Source organism: Mastacembelus armatus, chromosome 1, assembly GCF_900324485.2.
Source record: "Mastacembelus armatus chromosome 1, fMasArm1.2, whole genome shotgun sequence".
In the NCBI taxonomy this organism is placed as follows: Eukaryota; Metazoa; Chordata; class Actinopteri; order Synbranchiformes; family Mastacembelidae; genus Mastacembelus; species Mastacembelus armatus.
In genome coordinates this window covers 8,531,954-8,549,270 of record NC_046633.1, presented here as the reverse complement: position 1 = coordinate 8,549,270, position 17,317 = coordinate 8,531,954, and the positions used below count along the sequence as shown (strand labels likewise).

Here is a 17,317-nt window from a genome sequence, read left to right as displayed (position 1 = left end):
TGTTCTGATATTAACTCCATGTCCACAGACATGTCTTTAAAAACCCACTAAAGGTTCCTCTAAAAATGCTCTTTAACATTTAAAAACAGTTAAAACTCCCATATAAAGATGCTTAAAAAAGTTAAAAATATTAAAACCTACGCCGATATTAACTCATTTTGTTGCTGATCGTTGATGTAAATACCAGAGGTGATTTTTGCATTAGTTGCAACCATGACGCTAAACAGTTTGCTGACAGGTCCGTAAGCTCTTTCCACCAAGACCATGCTGTAGCTGAAAATCTCAGAATTACACGTCACAAGTGATGAGATGTACAGTTTAAACGATATGACGTGAATGCATCGTTAGTCTATGAGTATGACGTCATAAGCTTCCATGTTGCTCATCACTAAATTAAAGATCATAATGATCATATTGTTAATGTGCAAGAAAGAAAAACAATCTCACTCTGCAGAGGGAAATGTGTAATTTTATTGAAATATATAAAATGAACTTCTGTGGGGCAGTGGTTGCTGATTCAAAAGAAACCAGTTGTACAAATGTAGGAATACAAAACATTAGCAATGTAGTGTAGTCTCTATCTGACAATGGATCACTGCATGCATCAGTGTGTTCTGTGATTTACACCAGTTTCCAAATATAAACCATTTAACATAAACTTCCTTCTATCAGTTATTTACACCGTTTGCATAATAAAACAGTGCTCCGAAGACAAATGACCAGGTACTTTTTAACTGCGTTCCGTTAACTGGGGCAGAAGACAGAGCTTTATGTGTGTGTGTGTGGGGGGGGGGTTGGGATGGACCTTTGGCCTTAAAGAGCTTCCAAAAACAAGTTTAGGATATTAATCCCTGTTCTGGCCATAAAAATGCAAAGTGAAAGATTATGCTGAAATATTCATTAAAGATCATAACTGATGATTATGACCAACAATGTGATTGTGTCTGTTACACTTGTGGTTATTCTTACCAATACCACATGGCATGAGGGAGGAAAAAGAAGAAGAAAAAAAAAATAAAAAAAAAAATCAGGAACTATTTTGTTGGCTCTTTTAATGAACTAGTTAAACTTCTTATTCACATCTAAAACTGTTATAGACAGTTGCAAAAAAAAAGATATCTTGGTGTTGCAATTTCTCAGTATAGATTCAGTTTAAAGATTTCCATATCAGTCCTACAGAAGGTGTGGCTTGGTATTTTAAGGTTACCTACCTGGAAAACACTGCTGCCCATGTGGCTTTACAAAGTGCAAGTAAAGACCGAGTGCTTAAAGTATTGCTGGTTTAATATGTAACTCCAATTTACTTTTATTTTCAGAAAGAGCTTTCAAAGTTTTTTTTTTTTTTTTTTTTTGTTTTGGAAATTTAAGAAAATCACCAACACTTCTTACTTTTGACTACTGCTGTGCTTTGCTATATGCACATGTAGCCTAAGACATTTCAGATCATTTTTGGCAGAAAATAAGTTTGAGATCTTTTTTGTTAAGCTAGAATTACCAGGTGCTCACTTAACTGTACAATGCGCTCTTTTCCCCCTCATTTATAATGTGTAATATGAAAAAATATAGAGATGTGGCAACAGGTGAAGCAAAGCAAGACACAAATTGCCCAAAGTGATCTCCCACAAAACCCAACCAGGCCACCTGTCTCTCTTCTGCAGCGCTGATTTCAATTATTTGACAAACAGGTACAAAGACTGAGCCAAGATAGGCAAACCAACCCCAGAAATAAAGAATATTCTTACAAAGAAAATATGTCAAACAGTGGTGATCAAGATGAAGGGAACCAAACACCCTGGCCACTCTTCAGTCTGCTTTCACCGAACGTCAACGCTGGTTTGTGTAATAACATTATCAGGAGAGGAACAAGGAAACTTTAGACTGCTAGCATGCCCGGGTTCAGGAACATAAAGCTGGAGAGGAAGCAGGATGTAAGAACCTGTAGAAACCCTGCTCCTCCCTGAACTTCCTCTTCTTCTTGTAGATTAGTTCTTGATCACTCCTCCATCTCCTTCACTTACAAAACGCTTTCGCCCTCTGGTGGAGAAAGTAAAGTTAGTCAAATTTTTGTATGCACCTTAACATTAAAGGTTAAGCCTGGTAATGTGTTATATTTTTATCATTGCCATCAAATCTTCTGAAAAGGACAAAACCAACAATGAATAGATCTTGTACTGTATATGTGGTTATATAAGTGTTATATGTGCAGCCACTATGTGCAGTCACTGAACCTTGTTTTAAAAAGACTTTTTTTTTGGTCTTTAAGTGCAACCCTTAACACTCTGGCTAGAGGGCGCTCAAACAACAAAAAACAAAAAACAGAAAAGGCAACAAATGGAAATTGGCGAGTTCTTGTTGAAAAAAAAAAATGCAATAATGGACGAGGAATAAATGTTTATGTCACTTTGTCACCACGTATCTCCTGTGTATTTTAAAGTGCTGATCATTGCCCAACCAACCTGGAGGGACAGGCATCCCTCAGCTGTTTGGTGATGACAGACTCCTGATAGCACAGGTCCACAAAGGTCTCCATGATAGAGTGGGCATGTGGCACATCAAGGCTGATTTCAGGGAGTTCATCATAAACACGCTGGAAACCCTACATAGAAAACAATGTATAAATATAGTTAGTTTGAATTTTTTCCAGATCTAAGTAAAATGCACATACATTTTCGAAAATACTACTTTCACAGAAAATTTCTTTCATAGAAAACGATATTTCATCTTAAATTAGTGTAAAGAAGTAGTACATTAAGGGACTGACCCGGTTCATCTGATCCACAGTGATCAGCCCTGTTTTCCAGAAGGACTGGAGCAGCTTTATCATCATATGACTGGCAGTGTCCCCTGTGGACTCCAGCACCATCACAATAGCCTGAAAAACAACAGTAAGACAGAGAAAAACACTTATGTGTCTAATCTAAAGTTAAATATGATCAGAACCAAAAAGATTTTTTGATAATTGCTGTTAGGAGCTGAACCTGATGAGATTTGTGTGTAAACCTCTATGGGGGAAAAAAAACTATCATAATTAATCTTTCAGGTGAGCTCCCACCCACTTAGTAGCTCCTCACATACACAACACAATTATAGACTGAATGAAAATCTATTGCTCTGACTGCTATTTATTCACATTTGGCCACAGTGACAATGTTCAACAGGCAAAACAAACATCACTTCACTATCTGATCTCCCCACTTAATATAAAAGACATTTTAAATGTGGTTATCTTTGAACAGCAACAAAAAAATCTTACTAGTCATTTTGGTTGGTGTGTTGAAATCTATGACAAATACCTTTGCACTTTGAAATCATGACGCAATGCCAGACTGTAGAAGCAGTAAAAACTCGGTAGACACCTTTCGAACGTGTAGTATGTGCGGGACAAATAGCAACAAGCTACACCACAGTACAGGGTGGGAGGATTACAAAACTGTCACCAGAATAGTTAAAGCTCATAAAAAAAAAAAAAGTGTAATGTACAGATTGATTACTACTGTTTTTTTTAAAAACATATTTTCATGTAAACGAGTCTATTCAGCTTCATTTGCTGAAAAAATAAAGAATTTGACAATTTTCTCACTTTGAGCAGGTGTAGTTTTGACAGAATGTTTTAAATAATGAAAGGGCTTTCAAATAACTGAATGTCCATTTTCTTTTTGAAAATGAGAAACATTGCAAAAATATATCATGCAACAAATTATACCTCACTGAGAAGTTACATTTGCACAGAGGATAGACATTTATATATATTGCAATGTGCTTCTCCAGTTTGAATTGATTGACTTGGACAGAGCTTTGCTAATACACTTAGTGCAAGCAGGAGAAAGTCTCTGCCAAACACACACTGTCCTTGGCAGAGACTCAGGGACTGTCATTTCTGTTTGCTCTTCAATTTACTTGAGCAGAGTGAAAGAGAGAAAGATGGTGAACATGTAGAAATTTCACCAAAACTCCAAGACTATATGATGTCCCAAAAATAATTTCAAAATAAGATGAGGGTAACATTTTGACTTTAATACCTCATAGACCAGCTCGTGGTGGAAATGGGGGACTTCCAGGTCCCGCAGACAGTGCTCAGCCTCTGATATGTCTCCTGATATGAGATATTCCTTGAGCAGAAGGTTCATCTAGAACAATTGTGCACACATAAAAATCACTTTTGAGATTTCTAGGTTTTTGCATATCAACAAGGTATTAACAGTGTGTGCAAACTATGAAACACAGCCAGAGATTTATACCTGTACTGTCCTTAGAATGAGTTGCATTGTCTACAAAGCCTGTCAGAGACTGTTCTGTTCAGAGTTTTGCCAGCAGGAGCAGACAGATACAGTGTTTCTGCCTTTCATGTCTGCTGGCTCAAAATGCATTAAGGTTTGCTGACCCACATTTGGCAAATTAAATTTAGAAAAGACAGGAACTATGCAAACAATATGATTGTGACTTGGTCAAAACAATATTCAATGAAAGAGACAGTGAAAGTATCAATGAACTTTATTAGATTCCATATCTGTGATCTGCAGACAACACTAAGTTTCATTAACAGCAGCTGAACAGAAAACACACATTGAAGGAAGAATTATCTGCATTACTTTGTGAGGAAGACAACTACTTGTGTTTATGACTATAAACCTAATGTAAATGTAAACCTAATGTCCATTACTTACATTGTCTAATGTAAGTAATGGATGGAAAATGAAACGTAAGTATAAAATGTCCTGAATTTACCATGTTATAGTAAGAGCTGTTTCATTGCCTCTACCTTGGCTGTTCAGTCTTTATCTGTGACAAGGCTTTAGTCTTTCTGGTAGACCCAGGATACACCAAACCTTCACATCTGTTTGTATTCTCAGCACTAAATACACAGAGAGTGAACAGAGAGGTCAAAATATTTTCATCAAGCTCTAAGAGAGCACCTGATCTGACCTCCTTGGAGAAATAAAACCTGGCACACATATCTAATATACAACTTGAAGCCAGTTGAATCTTCATTTGTTAGTTTTACCTGGTTACTGCTGAGCTGCACAGACATTTTGTCGTTAAACCTATTTATGGATCAACTAATCATGAGAGAGGCATGATTGTTGGAGCAAGTTCAAAACTCTGGGCCAGGCGGACACTTCTGATTCACCGTGCTATGGGAATGTGGTGCCAACTGAGCATCAAGACAAACATAAGAGGAAGGAAAGGTAAGACAGTGACAGAGCAGAGGGCAAAGAAACTGAAAGGATCAGATGAAGTCATGAGTAAGAGGATAACAAAAGAGAAGAAAGTGAGCAGTGAGTTAACAAGGCCCTGTGTTTCCCTGAAGCCCCATAAGCTCACCCTGTGGCTGCGGACATCTAGGCAGGAAATCAAAACTGGACAGGAGAGCCTGGGGCCTGAGGGCTGCTGAGGCTTACATAATGCTGTATGACTGAGGGCACCACTCTCTCATTTCCACACATGCACACATTCACTTAAAATGTTACATAACTCATACAACTCCTACAATATCTACACCCACATTAGCATGAAAAATTCCAGAAAATCAAAATCATGGAAGAATAACAGTAAACAATAGTGTGTGTATGTACGTGTGTGTATGCACAGTGCACGTAGCGGTTGAAGCCATGGGTGTGTATCCGCTATTCCCACTTCTCAGGGCAAAAACTGCCCCGCTGACAGATCAACTTAACAGAGGGCTGGCCTGTGGCTCTTTACCCAGCATGCATCTCTGCCTTCTGTTTATGTTACATAAGGTCAACAAAGAAGCAGAGCTGACACTGACCTCAGGTGTTAAGGACTATTTAATAAATTGTTGTGAATACTGAAATGAGCAAATAATATCCAAGTTTATCAGTTTTTAAACATGTAATATTCTGCCGTCTGGCCTGAACTCACCTCTTTGATGAGATGTTTGACAGGTCTCAGGCCTCCACCCACACCCCACACATTATCTAGGCGAACCATCTCCCTCTTCATGGTCAGAAGCACTGCAGCACGGTCTAAAGCCACTCTGAAAACAAATTTAAGAAGGACCAACAAATGTTTTTTTTGCACAAAAATTGGGAAAAAGAATGTATATTAAATCTAATTTGCTTGAAAACACAGAAAAACTAGACTTTTTTTTTACCTAACTGTCATAGAGGCCCAAAAATACCAAGATAGCACCAAAATACAATGTATTTTTTTCTACGTAATTTTTCTATCTCACAACCAAACTACACTACGGGAATGGAAGATATCTGTTCCTCTTAAAGTGAACAGCTACAACAGCTTTTTAACAGCTAGAAAGAAAACCAAAGTGTGATCCTGTTGCATCCTAAATCATTATTAGGTCATCTCACCTTAAAGAACCCTGAAAATCAAATCTTACAGCTGTCGCATTTAAAGGCTGATTTGTTTTAAGAAGCTACTTGTATGTTAGTTTTACTTGTCTTGGCTCACCTGGCATGGTCACAGTCCACTTTGCCCTTGTAACAGTCCAGGAAAGACATGGGAAGGACGTGATCCGCTATGGCTCTGGCTATAAACTGGCCTAACATCTGATGGTGGTGAAAGAAAGTTCAGGTTTAGTTTGAGACAGAGACATAGTGCAAATTTATTTAATCCTTTCTGAACAGTAGTTTCAGAGAACACTTGGAAAGCATGTTTCCCAAACAGGTAACAGACCATTTTTTTCTTTGAGCAATTACAGAATCAATTCAATGGTTCTAAAGAACTGAAGGCATCGATTTAATCTAAGGAATCAGAAGATTTTAATTCTCCAGGCTGATTCACAAGATCACACTCCACTTCTGTGGCAATTACAAGCAGATGACGATTTAAATTAAAAAGTGATATTTTGCTTCTTGATGACCATCACAACCACAAACTCACATTCTTGATCTGTGACGGTCATAAAAAGCACTGCTGAAAACACTTCTTTTTCAGATCCTCAGTCTACCTGTGGAGCCTCCGGTGTGTCCAGAATGAGGTCTGGCAGCTCCTTGAGCATCTTGTCGAAGGCACGCGCCATGTCAACTTGTGACAGCAGCTTGCCCGACAGATCAGCCAGCAGGCGGGAGGTCAGCTCTCTGTGGCTGGCCTTGCCTTCGAGGGACAGGGACACAGCCAGGGAGGAGAACTCGTACTTATGAGGGCCCAGGTTGAGCTCCTTCAGCAGCATCTGACAGGTATGAGGACAAGTAAAAAATGTAAACGTTGTCAATAATGCACAATATGCCAATCTAAACTCTAAAACAATTAGAGTTTATAGATATTTACAGTCTAATCAGTAGTGGTGTCAATCTAACAATCAGCTCTAAAATTACTTGTTTCAATCCACTCATTTAAAATAATTTACCTGGACCTCCTTTGTGTCTCCATGTTCAAAGTACTCCTGTACAATTGGGTTGACCATCTTTTCCAGTTCCTTCTCATCCACCTCTGGCACAACCGTTTCATAGACTGTGTCTCCCTGTGGAAGGACAGACACATTGTCAGTCAATCCATGAGCACAAATATGGATGCATCTTCATTTTTAAATATTCTATCCTGTGTTTAACGTGTGTAACTGCATTTCAGCAATAATCATTCATTTTTAAGCGCCATGGGCCTGACAGAAAGCTCAATAAAATTCCAGATCCTAAAAATGTTCACTGTCATAGGAATTTTATTTAAAAAGCCTTGGTTATACTTTTATCATTCCGTGATGCAATCGAACGGCAGCTGCACTGTTGAATCCAAATAATGTCACTCGGTCCAACTAACTTTTGAGGTGAGGTTGTGTTTGACCTAAACAACTATAGAAAAGACAAATCTTAGCACAGACAGAAATAAACTTTAACAGGAGAAGAACTACTTTCCATTTTACCTTCCAGTCTTAATGTCATGTACCGTTTACAGCAACAAAAATTATTACCCTATTGTTTGACCTCTTCTGACATGCCCAAGTCCATATAAACAGGGAAAAAAATCTCAGAATAAAAGACTGAAGCCTAAAGTCCTACACGCTAATTCATTTTCCTGTTTCTGTTCATTTCACATCAAGTGCCTGTTGACTGTAAAAGGCAATGGGAGCAAACCAAAACAATCATATGTGGCCAAGTGCAGGCAACATAAGAAACCGGCATTTAAAATTTCTGCAGGGTCTTCACATTAAAGCAGCTTTTTCAATCATGGGTCTGTTAAACAAGAGGAAAGGAAAGCATTTAAATTTCCAAATACAGGATTATTGAAATTATTAAGACATTTAGTTATTTTCCCATGAACAGGATGACCTGTTCCACTCAGAAATCCTTTATCAGATGACTCCCTGAGGCTGATCTAAAGGCAGCTGTCTGCACATGTTCATGTGTGTTTTTCTGTGCCACTCTGTCCCAGTTCCCTTTTTACACACCAACATCTTTCCAGTGCATTCCAACACCATTCAAGGCCAAATCACTCCATACTGACAGAAGTGCCATTCCCACTCTGCTTTGCCATTACCATGGTCATTAACAGGAGACAAGCAAACTTGGCCCTCAGCATCACACGAAGCATTTGCTTGATAACGTGGTTAAACATTGAACATGTTGTTGATTGTTGTGGGACAGAGCCATCTGGGTGAAACAATCACGTGAGTGGGCATGTTTGAAATGCACCTTGGTCAAATCACATTGACTTTTTCATATAAAACAGCTCCTTTATACCCCAATAGACCATTACATGTCTAACCCAGTACAGGAAATAATATCTCTTCACTGACTGTGGGGAGAAAATAAATCCTATGCAAGACACAATAAAGAAACCACACGAGAGCAATGTATTGTGTAACTCAATAGAGATGCCAGACTGCATGTGTTTATTGTCCGACTGTGAACTGAACAGTAACTGAGTGTCACTATCCTGTTCTCACAGCAAAGCCTCTTATGTTCAGTGCATCCCAGCAGCAGCAGCCCTTCAACATCAGCACATTTGACACAAGAAATAAAAGGTATGGGCCAATACAACGCATGGCTTTGATCAGTGGGCCTCTTTAGAACAAAAAAGATGCCCCACACAACGGGCCTGACCAACAATAACTGTGATAAACAAACCTGTGCTGCTGATGCTCAAAAAACAGTGTTGGGGGGCATGTGAGTGCTGACTCTTGATGCTCAAATAGCATCAAATAGCAATAAAAAAAATAAAAAAAAACACAAAGACACATATGCCACAGGAAAAACTTTTCTAATGTGGGTTTTCAGAAAAAAAGTCGTCTTTCAGACTAATTCGTCTTTATGATAACAAATTAAGCCTGAGAAAATATTTGTAGTAAACACTGAAAACTATTTGTTTGCAAGACCTGTTTTAAAATGTGCACACTTTCTTGGACAATGTGACTAAATATTATTTCACAATTTTTACACTGCTGCCACCTATGTGCTCAAGTATACTGTCAACATTTATAATCATAATGGAAAGTCCACATTTTCTTACAGACCATCATCATACTAAGGATCATGTTCAACATTTTTAATGACTATGTCTTCTAAATAAACATGTACACTGCTGCACCAAACATCCAAAATCCAAAGAGACAGTGTGCCATACTAACTCACCTGAGCAGATTCATCATAGTTGGGGTCCCGTGCATCAGGCTCCTCAACTTCATAAACCATCCCAGCAGCCCCCCAAACTCCTTTACCACCTGCCCCACCTGCAGCCAACAAACAAACTATAAAAGCAGTTCACCTGTGGAAGAGGCACTGGTCCAAGCATAGCTTAAATGCACTTAAACGCAGGCTGTGAAAAACACAAGGCTTTCAACCAAACTAGTTGCCTCTGTCAACAATCCACATGTATATACAATGCAGTCAGCACACGTGACCAGAGCTTCTTTCATTCCCACTCCTGAAGCTGAAAGCTTATCTGTTTCTAATCTTTATGAAAGAGGTACCCTTATTCTTCTGGGCACCTCTACAGCACAAAGCTGAAATGTCTTTAGTTATACATGAAGTGGTGCTCTGTCGTAAAGCCGGTTACAGCAAACTGTACCTTTTTTTGGTAGGCCTCTGCCCTTGCCCGTCCTGGATTTGCGGTCGTTGGTGTTGGCTTTGCCCTTTGGGCTGTGTGGGTCACTTCCAGCGAGCTCTCCTGACTCAGAGAATGACTCGCTGTTGGAATTACGGGATGAGGACTTGCGCAAGCGGCGCTTGGCTTTGGCTTTGAGCCGTGCCTCATGGAGTGCCTTCTCCTGGGGCGTCCAGTTACCGTTGACCTCCGCCTCATTCAGCGCATCATCATCATCACTGTAGGGATGGTTAGCCTCTTGCACGTTGTCATTAAGCGTGAGCGTCCCTAAGAACAGAAATTTGAAAGAGCTCATTTACTGTAAATGACTTGGTTTGCACTGTGCCAAAATGAGACAGTAACAAATACTGTAAATTATCAGTTATGAAAAAGTCACATGAGACATTTGAACCCCATCTGGAGAACCAAGACCTATGAACCCAAGATTCAATTCTCCTAAACGAGTAATGTTTCCGATATGTTCAGGAATACCAATATTAATAACCGCAATAAAAATTCAGAACAATCAAAGAATTTATCGTATCTATGCTAGTGAATTATGCAAGCTTTACAACTGAGCAAACAATATTAATCGAAACTGCAAGATGAACAGTGTCAACAACAACAGCTAACGGCAATGTAAAACTGACAATTATCTACACAAATGTTGTTAGAAGATAAGGTGATTGTCAGTATATACTTGCTTAAACATTAATATATGTGGGACTTTAAAAACTGTTAAAAAAACCAAACATTTTCCTGTGTGCGCTGCAGCCATTTCAATATATTACAGCTGCACTTTGCACGTCAGCCTAGAAGGTCATATACTGCAACACCCAAAACAACACAGGAAGGTGGCAGGGCAAATTCACAGACATTTCGGTGAGACTCCCCAGCTTTATCAGCAGATATAAGGTCAGTCAGGATGTCAAGTAACTTAACAACTATTCATCTGTGGATTTAAACTACTGTTTTTAGAAATCTAGTCCCAGGTTGTTTTTGCGGTGGGTGAAAAAAGAGACGACGACAACAACAACAACAACAAGTGGGATCTCCTCTGTGCAGGCATGAGGAGGAGGGAGGGAGCAAAGGGGAACACATGGTGAAGAAGTGCTGACACCAGTTATTTTTTATTCCCCTGTCATCTCACGTTCTCTCAGTGGCTAGATTGGATCTGACTACATATGGTATGGTTGGTCCCACAGCTGATCACATGTCAGGGCTGTAGGAGAGAGAGATAGCAGGAGGAGGAATTCTGAGGGTGTAATGAACACTTGGATCCCTTATACATGGGCCCAGATGACCCATTAGATTATAGGGCATGTAGAAAACAGGGCAGGGAAAATGTCCAAGCCACAGAGAAGCCTAACATGGCACAGAACAGCAGCAATTTATGTGCTGCAAAACTACCAAATGACTAGAACTAGTGCAAATATCATACTTGGGTTTAGTTGGCTCAAAAAAGTAAATAAGAAATAAAAGGAAGCACCTTTGCACAAAAGCAGGGCACCTCCCTGAAATAACCTGTCGTATTAAGAGCAGCACCACACCCTTGGCCTTCTAAATCTGTAAACAGCCGACCATGTGTCATCTCCTCCTTTTGCTCCTCCTCCTTCCCCCTCCGAGTACGCCACAGGGCCTGCCAGTACTGTAAATTAGGAACTATCCAATGGCAGCAAGCCAAACACAAGACCAGCCAATTGGGAAAGTGCAGAAAAAGTCAGCACTCTCTGCTGCAAAACAAGCACAGCAAAACACAGCCAGGCTAACAAACTTTTTAAATGCGGCAGACCATGCCCCTGTAATACACAGCTTGAGTCGCTGTTTTATGGATCACTATAAAACGTAGGTCTGTGTGTTACTGTCACAGCAACAAAACCCACTGTGCTGTCTTTAATCCTGCACACCCACCAGAGTACACAAAAATGAATACCAACCAGCTCAACACTGTCATGATGGTTTTTCAAAACTGCCCCCACAGATGACTACTTTTTAAACACACATCCAGACGCAGACGACCTCTGCTCCACATGCTGAGTGGGAGCTTTCGACAGCCAGAGAGCTTGTTCAGTTTTAGGCATCCACACAGTTGCATTGTTGCATTGCATTGTAAGAAAAAAATAAGAAGGCAGTAAAGGTAATGGAGTTTCCCTCCACGACTGTAAAAATGGGTAGTATAGTAAATTATAGCAAAATCTGTCAAATTCATTTCTAAAGCCAAAAACCTTTTTCCTTCTTCACTCCTGCGTTTTGCCGTGGAGAACAATGTACACTCTGATGACTGTTTCTTAGGTTCTCTCAGCTAAAACTAATGCAGTCTAATACAACTGAGTCTTGTCATTTTGCAAAGTGTAGTTTGTGGTGCTGCTCCACTGCATTATTCGGAGAGATAGTGTATTATTTTGCTATTTAACCTAATGTCACTGACAAAATAATAGAAATACCTCAGCAGCACCACAAACTACAGTCTGCAAAATTATACAGTTAGAGCTCTCCAAAGGTTTCAACAAAAACCTTCATGAAGGGGAGGTTTATTGCAGAACTGGTATATTACACTGCATTTGTTTTAACTAAGTTTCTCTGTGCACACTTTTAAAATGGAGAAGATTTGAACACCTATAAATCTGCATTTTTCAGTCAGGGGAAGATACAAATGCAATTTTAAACAAGGTAAACAAACTTTTGGTGGGGGAATGGGGGGGGGACATCAAGTACAAGTTATTAGTAAGATTAGTTTTATATTGTAAACTTTTAAACCATAACTAAAGCAGATTTTTGACGACAGCAACCAGCAGATAGCCTTTGATTTAAAAAGCAGAAAAAAAAAGAAAAAGAGAATGAGCCAAACTTTATAAATCCCTGTGCACCTTAAACAGATGCAACAAATAAAAAACTGCCAGCAACTTGTGCACTAAATTAACTTCTGATGAAAAGCCTGTGTCCATTGTTTATACTGTAGCTTAGAAGGTGGAGATCTAACAGACAAACAACCACAAGCAGACAAGATCAACAGGGTTGCATGCAAGGACAAATATCCTACAGTTAGAAATGTCTAATACTAAAACTTTCTTTCTTTATTCCTCACCTTCTTATTCAGTCTTTGTGTTTGTGAAATGAAATGATGCAAAGCATTTTAGAACTATCTCCAAATATCTCAGATCATTCATTTGTCAACACATGTACAGAAAGCATAAGCATACATGTGTGGTATAACTGTAGGATATTTGTCAAACAAGCATCTGCACAACGATAAAGGGGAGCAACTGGAGAACAGTTGTACTGCATATGGTCCTGTAGTGAAATATCTGTTGGAGGGGGAAAGGGTGTGGATGTCCTAGGGGTATAACTGTCACTTCATTTGATCAGACAACCCAAAGTCTGCTTAGAATGATGCTTCAGAAACATAGCCCACACTTTTTTATATGTATAGTACATGACAAAAACTGAGTAACCAGTCAGACACGGTCAACGGATAAAGGTACCCGAGTTGCTGTATGTAAAAAAACATGTTTCTTTTTCTTTCTTTTTTTTTTTTTTATTGACACTAAGAGAAAAAGGAAATGATTTGAATGGCAACGTTTGCTGAGTGGGTGTCTTGAGTCACTTCTGCAGAGCAACAACACAGATTAAGTGCATGGGGGAGGTGCACAAAAAGATTAGAGCTGTTCAGATAAATAGCTGAGAGCCTGATAACATTTTTCTCTTTTAATAATCAGCCAAATCACCTCCAGTGGGGAAATGTAAAGCACTACTTTGCAGGAGCACTAATGTAAACATGTTTTCGTGAACATATAGCATGTGAGGTAGGGGTTAATAGAAGAAGAAAGGGCAAGACCATAACATAATGTGTACTCAGCAGGGCACGAAGAGATCTGGCTTGACATTTCTGTGAGAAGGTTTCAGCAATGGTGCTTTTAATGCATGTATATATCCAAGATTCTCACAAGTGGGGATTTACACAGGCATGGAGAGCACTTATCATGGCACAGACCAGCTATGTGTTCCTTGACAACTCAGATTGTGGTGAAACATTATGACCATTAACATAAAATGAATAACACCCAAAGTTATTTCTCATTTTAGTTAGTGGTCAAAATAAGCTCCATGAAACCAGATCAGATAACAAATGCAGTTATTTATTGTAAAGACTTTGCTCCTAATAGCAAAAAAATTGCTCAAAGCTGCAGTGTCACCAAACTTCACAGTTTGCACACTTGAATCCATTGAATCCTGAGCCACTGAGACACGTACCTGGCAGCTGCTGTGTTATGTGTTGTGAACAATGATTTAATAAACAAAAGTGGCAAACTCCACTTGTACTGGTGAAGATCGAAAGATGTGTCACAATTGTTTTTCACAGATATTTGTCTCGAATATATTGAGCTGTTTGGCTGCTGGTCACTCTAGAGACATTACTTTCAAGGTTTTAAAAACTTATCACTCATTTGGTGGATTCATTGATAATAAGGAACCAGTTATAACCTTCAAAACTGACAACCACAGATGGGCACTCACAGTATTAATGATCAGCTGGGAAAACCCATGTCCAATAAGACTTTCTACACTGACACACCACTACACCCTTTCCCATACTTATGTCTAAGTTCAGTTTGCAGACTGACCCACAACTTAAAGAACTGTTTTCTCCCTTTTTCTTGCAGCTCAGACAATAGGGCCTTTGACAGGGTGCGTTGACCACCTCATCAACAGAGTCTGCTTGATGAAGCGTGGCTGACCTTCATTGAGACAAAAAAATGGCCAGTAAAGTTCATGCAGAAGGACCCATCTGTGCACTGAAGTACTGGCTGCCTCCAACACGTCCATGCCAGTGAAATACCATGTAGTGCCTAACATGCGCTCACATTTATCTCTGCGTGGCATTATGGCAGATTGTTTTCAGTCACACACACACACACATTTCAAGGTACTAATATTTGAGGGTAAATGTGAATCACAAAGGTGAGATCTCACTTCAATATATTCTAACCTGGTGCTTGCACTAACTATACATCTCTTATGTAACATTTAAACGCACAAAAAGGCGAGGGATTATGTAAGGCTTTCCTATTGGCTCTTATAGCAGGCTATACATGTCGACGTCATTGCCACGGAGAGGAAAGCAGGGAAGCCAGTTTGCCACGAGCTCAAGTACCATTCACAAAGCCAGTGCGCAGTGATTGAAGCACTACCGTAAACACACTGTGTATGTGGCGAGTGGGGTGACAGACAGGACGTCCGTGTTCGTTTGGAGAATTCAAACTGCGTCCTGATTTGTGATTTATCTTGATGAAAGAAAGCTTGTGATAAAAGGGGCGTTAAATAGTTAACGTTACTGCACTGCGCAGTGGTTTAGATTCAGGCTTAAACATCCAAAATGATAAAAAAAAGAGGTTGAATAACAGTAATAACATAGTGCAAAACAAAACAGCTCACTGTCCTTTATGCATTTACTGGTTGAGCTGGGTGTGAAATGCGCTGAGCCGTTGCGCCAGTGTGTGCACACGACGGCTGGTCAAAGCGGAAGTAAAGCGTTGTGACCTCGTCCAATCAGAAACGCCAAAGGGTTAAATGTAAAAGCAGTTCGACTGTAAACAGCGTGTCAAAGGTCGCAAAAACTACACAAATGCAAATGGAGTTTGGTTGTAGTTGCAGCCTCGAACATGAAGAGCTGCGTCAATGTGCAGCGATAGTTGCACCAGCACTCGCCCTATGTATGTATGTGCGCGCGCGCGTGGTTTTAACAGAGCACATGGTGGAACATGCACGGACAATGGCTCACGTAAAGGACGCCAGCAGGCCCAGCGGTAGCTCTCGGAGACTTGGCACCGAAACAGACGACACAAAGCACGGCCGCGCTCTCTCACTCACCGTCGGCTTGCGCAGCGTTGGACCACGTATCCACGTCGGTAGCCATGGCGCTTTCCAAATGCTCGATTTAAAAATCCTCACGACGCGCTCCTCCTTCCGACTTGCAACGAACACCCCCAGCTGCAAGTCAGACGTCTGCAGAACAAGCTGTGTATTGTAACAGTCTTTTGACAAATGACCCGTGATGGAGAGGGGGGGGGGGACCCGAAATCCTCCTGACTCCTGATTTTTCGTGCTGCACGGTCTGAACTAAGAGAACAAAAAAAAAAAATCTGAAGATGAATTACGAGGAGAGCAGAAAATGCTAGTGGGTGCAGGAGAGGAATGTAAGTTTAGAGTAAAACGACAAAAGTGAAGAGAAAGAGAGAATCACGTTCACCAGCCGCAGAGCATTTCAACAAACAGCCTGCAAGATAAACAAAAGTCTGTTTTTAACTTTGCAAAGCTATCCGAGCGGAGTCACGTGGAGAAAACGCGGATGAGGAGTGGTTAGTAGGAGGGGCGGGTACTGGTCCACTCTGACCAATCACAGAGCAGGAATAAACGGATGTAGACTTTACTACATCGCTGTATTATTATTCCTTAAAATAAATTGTTTTAATTATCTCATTACAATAAGACTTTGAAATAAGCAACTATAGTCTGTTCATAAATATTTTACTAACAAGGATGTATTACATCAAATCGTGTCAAGTGCAGTGTTACACAGTGACGGTTAAAGACCACAATAAAATATTTATTTGAGCATTATAATGTTTTTATATGAGGACTGCTTTAAAGAAACAGTCATTGCTGCAGATTTTTTTTTCACCTTATCATTTGCAGTGGTTGTACATACAAACAAGTGACAATGTAGTTGTCAATATAATTGGCCCTAGTTTGTGTACAGTTGGACTGGACATGGACTGTTTGTTTCAAATCCACCCTCATCTCCCTGATTACCTTTCAGGTCATTTACTGACTTCTAACAAGGGCAAGGATGCCAAAAATAAATACTTCAGAATGATAACAAATAAAAGAGTTTGTGCAGGATTTTAAATGAAATATCAAGGGCATATTTAAACCTGCTACGTTTCATGCTGAAGTATATTCTGTCATCAACAATTCACACCACCAGATGGTGCTGAAAACCTGTGTAAAAACTGATGTTTGCTGATGGTCAATCATTACTCAGGTGCTTGTGGTAGCTATATTTAATACAAGCCAAAAATCTTTTGACAAAAATGTCTGCAAACTTATGACACTCACTTAAACGATAGGGCAGGTTTATGTTTTTAAAATATGTTCTAGCTTCTTTTGTCCCCTTCAATGGTGCTTCCTCATTTCATTTGCACCAAAATGCATTCTTTATGATATGACACTTGTCTACAGTGACATGTCAGGTTTGTAATAATCATGGCTGTGTTAACTTGCAGGAAGCCAAGAGGCAAAAATAGCCCCCTAATAAATCCTTGTA

The 17,317-nt window shown here is 39.8% G+C and overlaps 1 protein-coding gene across 1 annotated transcript; it reads right to left on the bottom strand.

Moving 5' to 3' along the window:
- Positions 1-451: 451 nt before the first annotated feature.
- Positions 452-16,327, bottom strand: pdcd4a (programmed cell death 4a). Its single transcript, XM_026303957.2, has 11 exons — positions 15,862-16,327; positions 9,979-10,281; positions 9,543-9,640; positions 7,325-7,438; positions 6,926-7,147; positions 6,427-6,524; positions 5,881-5,995; positions 4,020-4,127; positions 2,762-2,872; positions 2,457-2,596; positions 452-2,034 (listed from the first exon to the last, which is right to left on the bottom strand). Exons 1-11 carry the CDS (start codon positions 15,905-15,907, stop codon positions 1,983-1,985), a joined length of 1,407 nt encoding a protein of 468 aa, XP_026159742.1. The 5' UTR covers positions 15,908-16,327; the 3' UTR covers positions 452-1,982.
- Between the last annotated feature and the right edge of the window lie 990 nt (positions 16,328-17,317).

Bases quoted from the DNA above. Each gene is read 5' to 3' on its own strand.
- pdcd4a (XM_026303957.2), bottom strand. From the start codon at position 15,907: ATGGCTACCGACGTGGATACGTGGTCCAACGCTGCGCAAGCCGACG. The intron at 2,597-2,761 runs GTCAGTCCCTTA...TTTTCTATGTAG, and splicing joins CTGTGGATCAGATGAACCGG to GGTTTCCAGCGTGTTTATGA. The intron at 2,035-2,456 runs GTTGGTTGGGCA...TTTCTCCACCAG, and splicing joins AGGGATGCCTGTCCCTCCAG to AGGGCGAAAGCGTTTTGTAA.